A 14,204-nucleotide genomic window follows, 5' to 3' on the forward strand; every position below is an offset into this window, starting at 1 on the left:
TGAAGTTTATTTAAAACTGCTGTGTAAATTTGCCAAATCTACTCATGATTTAGAGGGAAAAAATTTGTATATTTACAGTTTTAATATGGGTTTGTTTATAAAAATTCTATCTTGTTTTTACTGAGCAAAGTTACATTGAGATGTAAGAGGTTTTTGTCTGCTGCTGGAAACAATTTGAAATGTTAGCATCTCGTGTGAATTAGTGAAATATACTTCATCTGCTTGCTGTGAGCAGTTGTGCTCAACCTGGCAGGATTCCTGAAGCAAGAAAGTTAAATAGCAGCTATTTTACGTTCCCTTGCTGGGCTGATGAGGGCAGGAATTGATCCACTGCTATTGTTAAGAAGCTGTTTCTGTTGTAATATCACACAGATGCTAGATCACCTGCTTGTTAGATGTAGGACCTTTTATTTTGATTTCAGCACAGTTTATACTGCCTATGATAAAATATACTGTGCTGAATAAAAGCTGTGGGTAGCTATACAATGACAGTAAATGCCATTTATCAACACATAACTGGATTGTAGTGTTAGTTCAACTTGAGATGAAACATTATGATGTTGTATCTCTGAACATAATGTTATAGTACTTACATAGTTGGTCACAGTTTGTGATTTTGCTTTGTTGTGATTGAAGAACATCCTTCTCTTGGTGCCTTCGTGGCTATGTTAACGTGCTGTTTCTCGATGTCTTGAGAAATACAAATATCTTTACTCTGTCTAAAATGAAATCTTTAAGGATTATTCTTTCTCTATGTCCTTTCAATTTCCTCTAGCTGTCATTTTTCTTATTTTTATAGAGATAAGGCTCATTTGTAATTAGGTTAAAGCTGATTGGTTCTGTATCCCTCACTGTTCATTAGTTTAACGTTGTTCTTGGGTTACTAATTTCAGGTAGATGATTGTGTTTGAAGTTCTCAGGACTGAAAGATTCTTTCCTTTTTTGTTTGTGTTTCCCTCATTGTTTGTTTTCCTGTATATAACTGTTAATTGTTACCTTCTGGACAGTGCCTGTATATGAGAGGTCACTGTTCCACTGCTACCTCATAGATCCATCCAAACACCCAACCTTATACATCTCTAATTGATTTTTTGAGAGAATACATTTTCAGTTTGTGTGCTCTTTATTGAAATTGTCAGTTCAGTTGAGATATTTCACTTGTTTTTTAAGATTTAATGCAAGCACTTTCAGTCCAGATACTCATAAAGAAATGACGCTTTCATGAGAGAACAGGGTAAATGCTCAAATGGATAAATAAGTGTTTATGACTTGGGAAGCAAAGGGTAGAAGTGCATGCTCTTTTCGCAGTGGAAGCAGGTTACCAGCAAGGTACTTAAGTCTGTGCTGTTAAATACATTCATGAATGAGTACTAGTAAAGTGTCAGGTGTAGCAACAGAACAGAAAATAGCTTGTAATGTCACTGCCCTTGTGTCATCTACCTTTGTCACCTTCTGCTCAAGAGAATGCTGATCCTGCTTTGAGAACTCTTTCAAAGACAGGATACCAGGATTAGTAGACTTTTGTCTGATCCAGTAATTCATATGCTTTTGTATTCCTATCACATGATTACACTGAAAAGAGACATATTTCATGTCATACCACTTTACCAGGCCTCACCTCAATAAGTCATACAGTCAGCTTTCCTAGAAAGATGGAATCAAAGCTGATTAGCTACATTAATTGCAGTTATTAAAAAATACCTACCGACTTCCGAAGCAGACCAAATTAAATCTTTATTTGTATATTATATTCATTTTAATGCCTCTGGGACTAACCCCCCCCTCCCCCCGCCCCGCCCCTTATTCTTCTTAAGGTTTTCTTGATTCAATGAGGCTCTTTTTTTAACCTTTCTTACTAATTTTTACTCTGTTTTCTTAATATAATACATATCATATTTACCCTTTAAAAATATTTTAGATACTATAATTTTGACTGAGTTTATCCACTTAGTAACAGTAACTCAATATGTTATTCAAGATTTATACTTCAGCATCCCCCATGTCAGCTGATCCTTTCTCTAAAGACTTGAGGTGATGAATGAAACTTGGAGTATCCAGTATTTTTATGGATATTTTTGTGCTCATTTAGACTTACAATGCAATGCTAACATCTGATTACCATTCAGAATCAATATGGAAGGCTTATAATTAAAAAAGCATTGATGGAAAAAAGTGCATGGTAATAAACCCCATATTTTTGTCAAAGGATATATCAACTCTGTTTACTGTTTTACAAATTTATTTACTATTTAGTCTGTCTTTACATCTATGGTATGTGAAACTTGGGTTTCACAAATCACAGGATTTGTCTTTAATAGCACTTGAGCTTTTCTTAAAGATATAGTGGCAAAGTCCAAATTTCTTTTTGTGCACCTTATCACTAAAAGTCTTCAAGCATATACCTTGAATATGTGTATTTCTTTATTTAAAATTTATGTGTGTAGCTGAAGTTACAGTATTTTCTTTCTGCACGCTAATGGATTGTCTTTTGCACGCTCAGGGGTGTGTGCACCTCTCTTTGGAGACCACTGCTATAGGTCCAATTGAAGTTGTATATTAGGAAAAACAAATTCATCTCTGTATGAATTTTTTTTTTAATATTTGGGTAAGAAAACGTCAATTAAATTTTTTTCTCATTTTCATAGTTCTTCATATTCTGCCAGTTGTTTTTGCTACTAACACAAATTTTAATTATAAAAGTGTCACCATTGAAAGAACTCTCCTCACTAGATGCCATTCCCTTTCATCAAATAATTACTTCCCCAGTTTCTCCTGACTCGCTACAAATTTAATGGGGAGCAAGCCTTGCTTCAGCTAAGCAGAAAACTCTTTGATTTGTCATACAGGCTTTTGCTTTATTGATTTGTTTAATAGTTTGTTTGATGAAACATTTGTATCAGTGTGTTTTTTAAGTGATAGTAGTGGTCTTGAATAGAGAGTAGTGATAAATGATTCAGCACATTGAAAAATAAAGTAAATCTACTGTTTGGACAATCTCCTTTTTTAGTCTTTCTGAATATATCTCAATAACTCGGTGCTTCAGTAGGCTTCAAATTAAATATGGCTTATGTAAAAAATATATCTTTCAATATCACCATTGAACTCACTGAATTTACTTCCATTGGCTGGCTGCTGGCTTTGATTTTGAGAGAGCAAATAGAAGTGCACAGTCTCGTAGTAATTTCCAATAAATTATGTTTGCAGCACTTTGTGGTAAGATACACATCTTCTTTTAGGAAGTGCTTGAGGTTTGTAGCTAGAAGAGGTCTGAGCACAACCAAGCAAAGCTCCTTCCCTTGGAGAATGTAACAATTTGAAATGGCAGCTAAGGAGAAGGATACTCAGGAACTGCCACAGATTGCAGTCTGCTGGATTTTATATCTCGATAGTAGTGTGACTTAAGCCTGGAGATGTTGTCATTCCAGCTGAAATCTGGCTCACTCTGGTTTTTAGAGAGGCTCCAAGAATGTTTCTGTTAACATAGTTAAGATGTGACTTGTTGGCAAAAAGAAGTTTGGAGAGCTTTTCCTGCTTCTTATGACATGAAGACTCCTATCACTGTAGTTTGGCCGTGCAGAAGGTTATTCTGTAGCAGTTATGTTTGTTTCCTGATTCTTCTTTGGGTTTGTTGTGGGTTTTTTTTTTTTTTTTTTTTTTTTTTGCTTCCTCCTCTTCTTGAATCCAGTAAACTCTTACTCATTTCCTCTCCAAACAAAACAATTCCAGTCTTTTAGTCTCTCCTTAATATGTCTCTTCCATGCCTCTAGTGGTTTTCCTCATCTGTCACAGCTGTTCACAGCAACTGAACACAGAATGTCATGTGAGGAATATTAGTATCACCATTTCCTGGTGTTAATTTCTAGTTATTTATGTACATCAGTGAAATATTGGGTAAAGGTGTTGGGAGTAGAACACTTCTGTTGTCTTTAGTGAGCGACTAAATATTTGCTTACATAATTTTGACCTTCTGATCTACCTGGCCAGGCACTGGAAAAGTTTCTATGATGAGTCATTGCTGAATTTTTATAAACTATTTTAAAAAAATCAACCACAATTCAGAACAATGATTGATTTATTTCTTCCAGGTTATGTCATCTTGTGCATTTCTATAGCATTTTTAATTTCCCTTCTCCCTTTTCTAGCGTTATCCTGGAAAGATTCAAGTGGAGCTGAGAAAACTGAATGGTTATATAAAGTTTCCACATCTCTGATGGTCTCATCAAAGATCTGAGACCTTAAGAAAGCATTATTAATCAGACGGGCACTAAAGCATATTCTAGAAGTGGTCATACTAGTGTTTGTTGTTTCATCACCTTCCAGAGGCTTCAGGTGAGACTGTCAGGCACATAGCTCCCTTCAGTCCTCTTTCTCATCCTTCTTGAAGGTAGAAATGACATTTGCTTTCCTCCAGAATTTGGGCATTTCTCCCAATCATCATGATCATTCAGAGATTGTGGAGAGTGGCCTCACAAGGACATCAGGCAGTTCCCTCAGTGCTGCTGGGTGCATCCCATCAGGGCCTGTGGACATCCAATAAAACTATGCCAAAAAACCCCAGACCAACCCATCTGTATTTGGTCTGTAATGGTATATATTTATGAATTCTTAGGGTAATTCTAAAAGATGTCTAAACTTTTGCAGATAGTTAGCATACGGTTTGTTTAAAAGTAATTTATGCAGATGTGGTTCCTGCATTCCTCACTGAATTCAGCATAAGATTGTACTTTTAATTCCATTATACTTTTAGCCAGTAGCATATATTTACCATGTAACAAAAAACCTTAACCTTTTATGAAATAAACTTGTGAGAATTAAATATGTTTTACAAGTGCTATTAGTTCTTTTTGAGCACCTCTTTTTTTGGTTTTTTTTTTTCAGAATCCTTGGGAAAGAACTGTGAAGTATATTAAAAAAAAGAAGTCAGAGGAAATAAAGATGTAAAGGACTCATAACATTTTAAGATGCTAATTTAGGTCAGTCAGAGCATAGAAAAGGAGTAAGAGCCTTTTTTTTTCATTTGCAGCTGCTCCTTAGTGCCAGTAGTCAGAATCAATTTTGATCACTGCACCAATAGCTCCAGTAAACCTGCAGAGTATTTAAATTTTTTTTCCTATGCTAAATTGATACCTTTGCAGTGTTTTGTGATTAACAAGGCCTGAAGCTGTGAAGTAAGGTATTGCTGTTTTTTCCACTTGGGTGAAAACTGGCTAAACTCGTAATGAAAGAATTGAGTGATGGGATTTCAAATTAACTTAAATTTAGTGAGCTGTATAGTTTTTAGATTTGAAACTACGCAATCATTCACAAATAAATAGAAGTACATCAAAACTGAACTTTAAAAATTCAGAGTGTACAGATGAATCAAGCACATTGACTCATAAATGTTAATCTTTTATTATTGCTCTGCTTAAAATTCTGAGCTAGCACTGGAAAAATGCTTGCAAATGGTTTACTGTTGCCTTCGGTTTATTTCTTAAATCTCACGTCGCTGATGAGACAGTGTAAACAACAGCCCATAGTGAATCTGGATACTGGGATTTAAGAAGGAAGGAGATGAGGGCCTTAGTTGGATGCTTCCCACGCTGGTTCATTTGCTCCCTTCCCAGCCTTACATTTGCCAGCTTCCCACTGCTCCTCTCAGTCAGGAGTAAGCTGGTAGCCAAGGAAGGCTGGGCACAAAGTCTTGTTTATTCATCCCGTGCCGCCACTTGCAGCTACCAACCTTGGTCATGATTGATCAAAATGCGTGAAGGATCTCTGGCTTCCATCTCTCTCTGATCTCTGGGATCTTCCCCTGTTTATTGCATCTTCCCTCTATGCAGGGTTTTCACCCTCGCCCTTCCAGCCCCCCTTCATTCTGACATTACTGTTTCTTTTTGGGGGCCTTTCTTTTCCCTCTCCTTGGCTTTCTGGACAGCCAAGCTCATGTTTCCAAATCAAATAGCCCAGGTGCAGCAGCACAACATGTTACCAGCTTTGTAGCAGGTGATTTGGTTTCCTGTATCTCTGTCCCTGGAGGATTGAGGACATGCAGCTTTTGGTTAGTCTGGATATTATAAAAAAATTGCAACTAGCCTGTACCAGTTGCATTTAGCAAGTAGCAGGCTTCTGCTCAAGAGCTCCAAATTCAGATCTCAAAATGTATCTCTCCCTCTGTCCCCACTTCCTACCTGAATGTCAACCTAGCATTCCTAATTTGAACTGGTTTTACCTAAAGCACGGGGATAAAGCAATAATAGGTAAAGGTAACAAAATGAAATTTATTGTATTAGAAGGATTTTCCCTGTATGTAAAATTTAGATTGCTAGAATACTCACATTCATATCCAGAAAGCTTAATGGATTCTAATTTTCCATATTGAAGTTTGCCTACTTCCAATCAGAACAAATAAGAAAACAATGATTATAAATGTGCACATGTACAGGTTTTAGGAGGTGATTATTTCTAGTCAGTATTAAGGTCCTGATAATTTCAGTTTAGTTTTTAATTTGAATTTTAGGGTGGAGATCAGATACAGTCTTTGACCTGTATGAACTGCTAGAACTCTGCCAACATAAATGAAACTCTGGAAACTCAAACTGTATTTGATTGCCAGGACTGGAACATTGAAAAGAATGGTTTCCTTTCTCTTAGTCCAGCTGAACTGTATACTCAGTCATTAATTGTTATTGTTTAACCAGTGCTTGAAGTTTAGTAGTGAGTTATATTAGTTTTTTAAGTGGTGGATGCCAGTGCTTCTTGTAAGTAAGGATTCAAGTTACAAATGCCTGTGGGGACTCAACAGAATACATTCCTCTTAAATGCATTCCAAATGGGAGAAGGTAGCAGGAGAATGCCTTCTTTTCATAGCTGCAAGATATTGCTAGTCTTGTGATTGATGGTTTCTTCTGCCGTGAGAGGCGTGGATGCAAGATGACGGTGCCCATTATGTGAAGCTCTGTGACTCGTAATTGCAGGATCTCACCTCTGTTTATAGTTTGAAGCCCTTTTGGACTTGGAACACAAAATGATGAAGTAAATAATTGCCCTCTTTCTGGAAGCAAGACCTCGCCTCTCTGATGTGCAATGTCCTCATGTATTACTTTCCAGCTGTGCTGAATGATAGGTCTGCTACTGAGCCCAGAACAAGGAGTACCAGCCATTAACAGCCAAGTCATTAGTAGATCTGATGAAATAGTCTTGTCAAAACTGTTGCAAGTTTCCATGTCTGTGTTTTGTTGATCCTAGGAAAGCTTACATAGATGATGACAAGGTAGTCTGAAGGTTAACAGTGTAACGGTGTCATATTAAGAACATAATATTGCAAACTTTTCTGCAGAGTAATTATGTTTTTTAGCATGTGCTTTTAGCCCTATTTGGAGGCCCCCCATTTTTACAGCACAATTTTACATACAGCCACAAAATTTTCTTTACCCCACCAGTACTCTGTCAAAGCAAAAGGGTAGCGTGGTTACAGAAGGTTTTTGTTACCAAGAAAGGCCTCAGTGTAATTTGGAAAAAGTATACATATCTTTCTCTTCATCAGCAGGCTTTGTTTTGTTTTGTTTTGTTTTTTTTCTCAGTGAATAACAGGCATATTCTGGAGGTTAAAGCTTTGAATGTTAATGGCTGTATGAAAGGCTTCCTAGACATGTAATTTTAAGAAGTTGACTAGATGGTAGGAAGAAGTTTAAAAGGAGGACCTAATTTATAAATCACTTATTAAAGCAAAACTGCTCATGGGAGATTTTGATTTCACGTTTGCTTCTACAAAGAAAATTATATATACTTCTCACAATCCCCAGTTTTTTCAAACTATTTAAATAATATATTTTTAATCCCTTATCTAAATTATTAAACTAATTGAAGTTAACTGAGGTACTGATTTTTATTAGGCTGTTTGTGGTTTTGGTGCACTCTTCATACTATTTGTAAAACTAACGAGTAAATCAACATAAAACTCCTTTCCAGTCTTCCAATTTAGTAAATGTCACTTATGCAAAATATAACTTCAATACAGGCATAACATTAGGTTATTCATTGCAATTTCTATGAACTTACATGAATCCTTTACCAGATTTAGAGAGATTTAGACTGTTTTTATTGTACATATCCCTTGTTTTAATAATGGTTTGGTTAATACTTGTATGCTTCTAGAAGCAATCTCAGGAAAACCTACTTTTATAAACAAAAAGTTTGCATCTCTAAAATTCACATATATGTTATCATAATTCATGGCTATCATGTCTTGAGGGTGTTAACAGTAGGTCTTCCTTGTCTTCTCCTAGGAGAGAAGTGCATACTTACTAAGTATCTTGTTTCCATCAGCTTCTTGATTTTATATTTGCATATCCAAATTTAAGCTAGAGGCACAACAACAAAGAAGGTGTAATGGTTTTAATTTACTGAAACCAGGCAGAAACACCATTTAATGTAGTGGTTTACGTTCGCCAAATTCCAGTTGCTAAATTTAGTGTTTATTCTTTTTTCTGTGGGAGAGAGATTAGAGAAAAAAAAAGCAAAGCAGGTTCAAGCTTAAAAATGAACAAAATAATTTATTAACATACACTAAAAGAATGGGAAAAAAGAAAGTTGGAAAAAAGAAAACCCCAACTAAAACAGAATGAAACTCTAAAACACTTTTCCCTCCCCCTACAAACTATTAACTTTCTTACAAAACAACATAGAAAGACAAAACCTGTAATTTTCAGTCAGTTTCACCATTTAAACATAATCATTCATTATTTTACGAGGAGAGTCTCTCTAGAGTTTTATGGAGACGTTTTCTACAAGACAAAATAGTCCTCCAGTGGCTCTTAATGTCACACATCTGCAGCCCCCCAAAGTTTTTTGCAGACTGTGATGTTCTATCAGCAGCCTTTTTCTTTGACTACCTATAGGCCTCTCAGTGTATTTGGCGTACTGTTTGCGAATACTTCTTCTAGTCTAAAATCATCTTCATCTCAAAGGCTGAGACCTCCTTTTGACCCAGGAGCAGGGACTTTAAAGTTCTCAATTACATCTCAATCACATCAGTCCTCAGTTTTGATTAGAATTAGCATTCTCACTAAGTTGCTACAAAGAGCAGTCCATTTCTCCATAGTTTACCCCAGAGAAGTCCGGTTAAAAATGTCCACTTCTTCAATCCTGTTCCAATATTATTAGTTCTTTCACTTCTAATCCACTGACATCATGCAGTGTCTGTTTTACGTACCCTCTGTTTTCTTTCTTCTCTCTCTCAAGGAAGGGTTGTGCTTTAGAAAGCTCCATGTTGCTCGGAAGGGGTTAAATCTGCCCAGGCCTGCAGGGGTGCTCCCTGCCCCGGGCTGCAGGGCTGTAGAAATGTAAAGCTGTGCCAGCGGGGGAAGCTGGTGGAGGTCCTCTCTTCCACCTCTCAGTCTCATCCAGGGCAGCCCGGTTTGGAGCCGCTACAAAGCTGAATGCGCGTGGCAGTGCTGAGCTGCTCTTTAACTAGAAACAAAACTGTGGCAACCCATGATAGAAGGGTACATTGCAGATCTATTGGAAGCTGGTAGGGTGTAGTGTTCAGTTTTGGTACGTATCCTTGAAAAGGCTCCTACATACATACATACATACGTACGTATCTTTTCCGTGATCATTTCATTTGCAAAGAATCTGAGATGTTAATCACAATATTCTTCATAAAGCTGTTAAGTAAATACGCTATGCCAAATCCATGAATGGAAGTCTGGAACAGAAGAGCTGAGGCTTGAAACTCTAGATGGAAATTCTGAAGGAGACAAGTAGAGAGATGGCTTAGTGATGTGTTTATAGCTGGATTGCTGAGATGTCATAGCATGTTGTAATGTGTTGTGTGGCTGGAGTTTCCAAAATGCTGAAGACCATGTCTTCACATATATATCATGATTTCATAGACCAAGCAAAGAGGAGAGGAAGTGAATTATCAAGGGTCAGTATGGTTTGCATCTATAATTTGATCTCATCCAGCTGCTGACCTATCACAGCTCAGTTGGTAACCTGTATGTTGTGGGACCATAGAGGTGTCTGCTGCCTGACTGTGACAATTTTTCCTCTTTTTTGTGTATGCTGGTGATAATAGAGGCCGCCCCAAAAAAATCCTTTTTGAATTTCACAGATCGGTGATCTGCTGGGAAGGTGTCTGAATTTCTATCTTCAATATGAAATTAAATAGGGAAATTAATATGCCCATATTTTGTTCTCTTTGTACAAGTGAAATATACAAATGTATGTTTGTATTTTAATAGCATAAAAATATATTTTAAAGCTTTGAGTGATTGACCCTTCCAACATATTCTTTGATTTGGTTGGAAATGCAGGAAAATATTTGGCAACGTGCACAAAAAGATGGTTCACTCTGAGTCATGAAGTAAAATCACAAGAAATCTGTTCAATGTCTAAAATGTGTTCTGAAGGGAGGGTGTCAAGAAGATGGAGCCAGGCTCTTTTTGGTGATGCCAAGCAATAGGACAAGAGGCGATGGGCAAAAAACCATGTACAGGAAGTTCCACCTGAATATAAGGAAGAATTTCTTTACTGTGCAGTGACTGGAAGCACTGTGCAAGCACTGGAAGAGATTGCGCAAAGAGACTGTGGAGTCTCCCACACCGGAGATATTCAAGAACCATCTGGAGCAATCCTGTGCTATGTGCTCTCAGATGACACTACTTGAGCAGGAAAGCTGGACCAGAAGACCGTCTGTGGTGACTTCCAAACCCGACCCATTTTGTGATGAGTTGTGTTTTCTAGTACACCAAAGAGAGCATTGTCATTACAGGGTGAACATTGCCTTAACAGTGAATTTGACCACTGTAGTATGGAAAAAGTAGAAAAATATATTTGAACAAGTGTTTGGAAGCCCTTGAGTGAAAAGTATGCCTGACCTAACATTTTTAGATAAATACAAAACTATTTCATTTAGTTTCAGGATGTTTCTAGTATGTTGAAGTGTTTTATGAAGTCCTAGTGTTATGAATTAAGTAAACTTTTGTAATACAGCTTTTTATAAAATAATCTTGAAGCAAGAATGGAAAATCCTGAAATAAACAAACTGTTAAATGATTTAGATTGTTCTAGTAAAAACTTTTTTTTAAAAATGAAGTTTGATATTATTGGAATAATTGGATGCTGCTTTTGTGATGGTATTCTAAATACTTTTGTTAATAAATCTCAAGACTGGTTGAGACTAGGAACTTATTTTTCTGTGGACAGTTTTGGAAAAGGGTAGCAGTTTTTGCAGAGAAGCAGCTGAGACAAGGACATAAATCTTTATTGGTATCCTCCTTTAGTAAGTTAAAAATGTTTTCTTGATTGGTATGCAGAATTTTGGTTCTCCTTTCATTACTAGACAAGGAACAAGCCAGGGTATCTGGATCTTTTCGTAATTCCTTTGAATTGAACCATGAAAAAACAGGGCTGGGTTGGGGGAGGTTGTTTTGGTTTGGGGTGTGGTTTTTTCTTTCTTTCTTTCTGTCAGTTGCAAATCAGGAATGTATTTTTGTTGAAAGACAAAGTATTTCTGTCAAGTGGCTGCACACCTATTGCATTCATCCTGATATCTGTGAAGAGTAAGCACACTAATAACTTGTTTAAATGACAGTCTGAATGAGATCAAATGTTTGAACATGTGATTAGAATTTAAGATTTGACAGATATTTCTTTAGACAATTTGATATATGTTTAAGATATTTAATAAGAAAAAGAAAATATTTAATTTGTCTGTTTTTAAAAGTGTTGTGGTACTGGTTGTCTCTGTATTATAAATAGTTTTTAAAACATTTTAATTGGTTATTTTTGTAGTTTGCCTTTAGCTAGCTAGCCCCTCTAACTTTTTCAGCTGTTACACTAGTTGCAGGCTCATGTCACTTTGTAAGGATTTGGTACTTCAAGAAATGTACAACCATCCTCCAAGCTGCCCTGCAAGGACTTCTTCTTTACTGAAATTTGGGTAGATCTTTGCATGTTTTGTTTCTAAGCTCTAATATATGTTTTTAACTTGTGTGATCAGTTCACAGATACCAACATAGGCTGCTGAATTAATTATACCAAGTGATCAGCAGAAACAGACTATTTTAGATATACTTTCATTTACTTGTCAAAAAAAATTGCAGTATTTCTTTACTGGAAGTGTTCAGTTTATTTTATGTATGTACACCTTCAGGGTGTAATGAGTCAAGCCTGTAAAAGAGTATTTTGAAAAATTTCTGACGTTTGATTGAACTCTGACAATTTTGGTAAATGTTGATATGCTATTATATTCCTGTGTTTGATTAGAAAAATATTGTCAGAGACGTTATTGCTGCATGTTTGTAAATACTGCCTTACGCTTTTTCCAGTGGTCATTGTAGTATGAAGGTATATCATCACTCTTTTTATTTGAAAAATATTATGCAGTGAACAATTCCAAATGCAAGTTTTAGCATCATAGTGGCCAAAAGAAGTTTTGCTTTGTTCTGTGATGAAGTAGCTAATAAGTGAAGAGCAGTAGTTATGTTACTAATTTTATTAGTTTTTATTTTATGCTCTTGCTGTTACAGCTTCTGCTACATTTGAAGACTTTCAGATCCGGCCCCATGCTCTGTTTGTTCATTCATATCGGGCTCCTGCCTTTTGTGACCATTGTGGAGAGATGCTGTGGGGGCTGGTGCGTCAGGGACTCAAATGTGAAGGTAAGCTGCAGGGAGATGTAATTTTTCAGTGTAAAGAAGAGACTCTTCCATTCTACTTCTGTTTGTTGTGTCTAATGCTGCTTTTAAATTGGTTAGAGACAGTAAGAATGGTCAAAGTAATTAACTAATTAAAGGACTTATCTTTTTGGCTGCTCTAAGGCATCTTAAATATGGCTCTGTAACCTTGAGTGTAGAAAAATTTGGTCGATAGGCATTTTTAAGAAAAGGCTGAGTGTCTTATTCTTCCCTTATGATTCTTAATGAACCTGTGTCTCATTTTGTATCGCAGTAATTCAGATTATTTAAGTGAAATTACTGTCAATCCAGGTGAGGTTCTAATAGCCAAGTTTTCTTCTTTTACCACACCTATTTGACTTTTGGTAGTCTGAATCCAATAGAATAATCATTTGCAGTGAGACTTCCTTGCCTCCCAAGTGCTGGTCCTATAAATTTCCTGCACTTTGAGGCCATAGATTTTGAAAAATCAGAGAAAAGCCACTGACTGTATCTATTTGGAGTTAATAACATTATCTCTCAAAAATTTTGCTAGAATACAAGAGCAGTGTAGAGGGAAGAGTTTAATAAAAATTGAGGCTAATATTATTTAATTTATTGTTTTGAAAAAATACAAAATTATTTTCTTTTTGAATAGTAAAACATAATTGGATGGTTTTGATTTTCTGTTTTCAGGATGTGGTCTAAACTACCATAAGAGATGTGCATTTAAAATTCCTAACAACTGCAGTGGTGTACGGAAAAGACGCCTGTCAAATGTATCCCTGACAGGACTCAGCACCATTCGAACAGTTTCTGCAGAACCCTCACCCAGCATGACGGATGAAGCCCTTCTGGTATGGGATTCCCTAGCTCTAGAGGCCATGGGAGGAGCTAAGAAACGATGACATTTTGTGCTATAGAATCTGGTTTTGCCTGTTACGGTCTACAGAGGAGGGTGGTATGTAAATTATAAAGTAAGAGAAGGCATCTTGACGTAAAAGGGAGGTCACCAGTTTAAGGTATGTGGGTTTAAGGTATGTGTCACTTCTGATACTCCCAGGAGTCTCCTCCTTTGTCAAGAATTAGGTTATTTTTAAGATCTAAAACTGTCACCCATGCCAATATAAGTAGTTGGATCTTGGAGAATCTCTTCTGGAACTAGATGTTGATTTTCTTCTGTATCAGACCATTATTTCCCTTGGCTTATTAAATAGGAAAGATTTGCATCATTAGGACACTGTGACCCAGACACCACAGCATTAAACTGAGTATCTGTCGCAGTCAAGTCTGTAGTTAATTAGTTGAAGCCTGTGTATTTAGCATATTTCTGGGTGTTCAGAATAAAGTAGGAGAAATCTCCATTAAATCCTTAGATGGCACTTTGTGGTGAATGTATTTATATGTCTGTGTATATTTGTGTGTATGTATATAAAGATGTACAGTATACACAAAAGCACATAAATATATGGTATACTTGGATATTCATTAATATAATACTTTTCTGAAATGAAAGCAACTCTTCTGAGAACTAAATGTTGATCGGAGTAAATGACAATGATA

General features: G+C 36.4%; 1 protein-coding gene across 4 annotated transcripts in view; it reads left to right on the forward strand.

Annotated features, from left to right (window-relative positions):
* PRKD1 (protein kinase D1) overlaps nt 1-14,204 on the forward strand; it is a 122,128-nt gene that overhangs the window by 65,664 nt on the left and 42,260 nt on the right. For all 4 annotated transcript variants that reach the window (XM_040068021.2, XM_040068022.2, XM_040068024.2 and 1 more), the window contains exons 3-4: nt 12,516-12,647; nt 13,338-13,498. In XM_040068021.2, coding sequence (XP_039923955.1) covers nt 12,516-12,647; nt 13,338-13,498 — 293 coding nt within the window. The remainder of the gene's footprint in view (nt 1-12,515; nt 12,648-13,337; nt 13,499-14,204) is intronic.

The sequence above is a fragment of the Hirundo rustica genome, chromosome 6 (genome assembly GCF_015227805.2).
Source record: "Hirundo rustica isolate bHirRus1 chromosome 6, bHirRus1.pri.v3, whole genome shotgun sequence".
Classification (NCBI taxonomy): domain Eukaryota; kingdom Metazoa; phylum Chordata; class Aves; order Passeriformes; family Hirundinidae; genus Hirundo; species Hirundo rustica.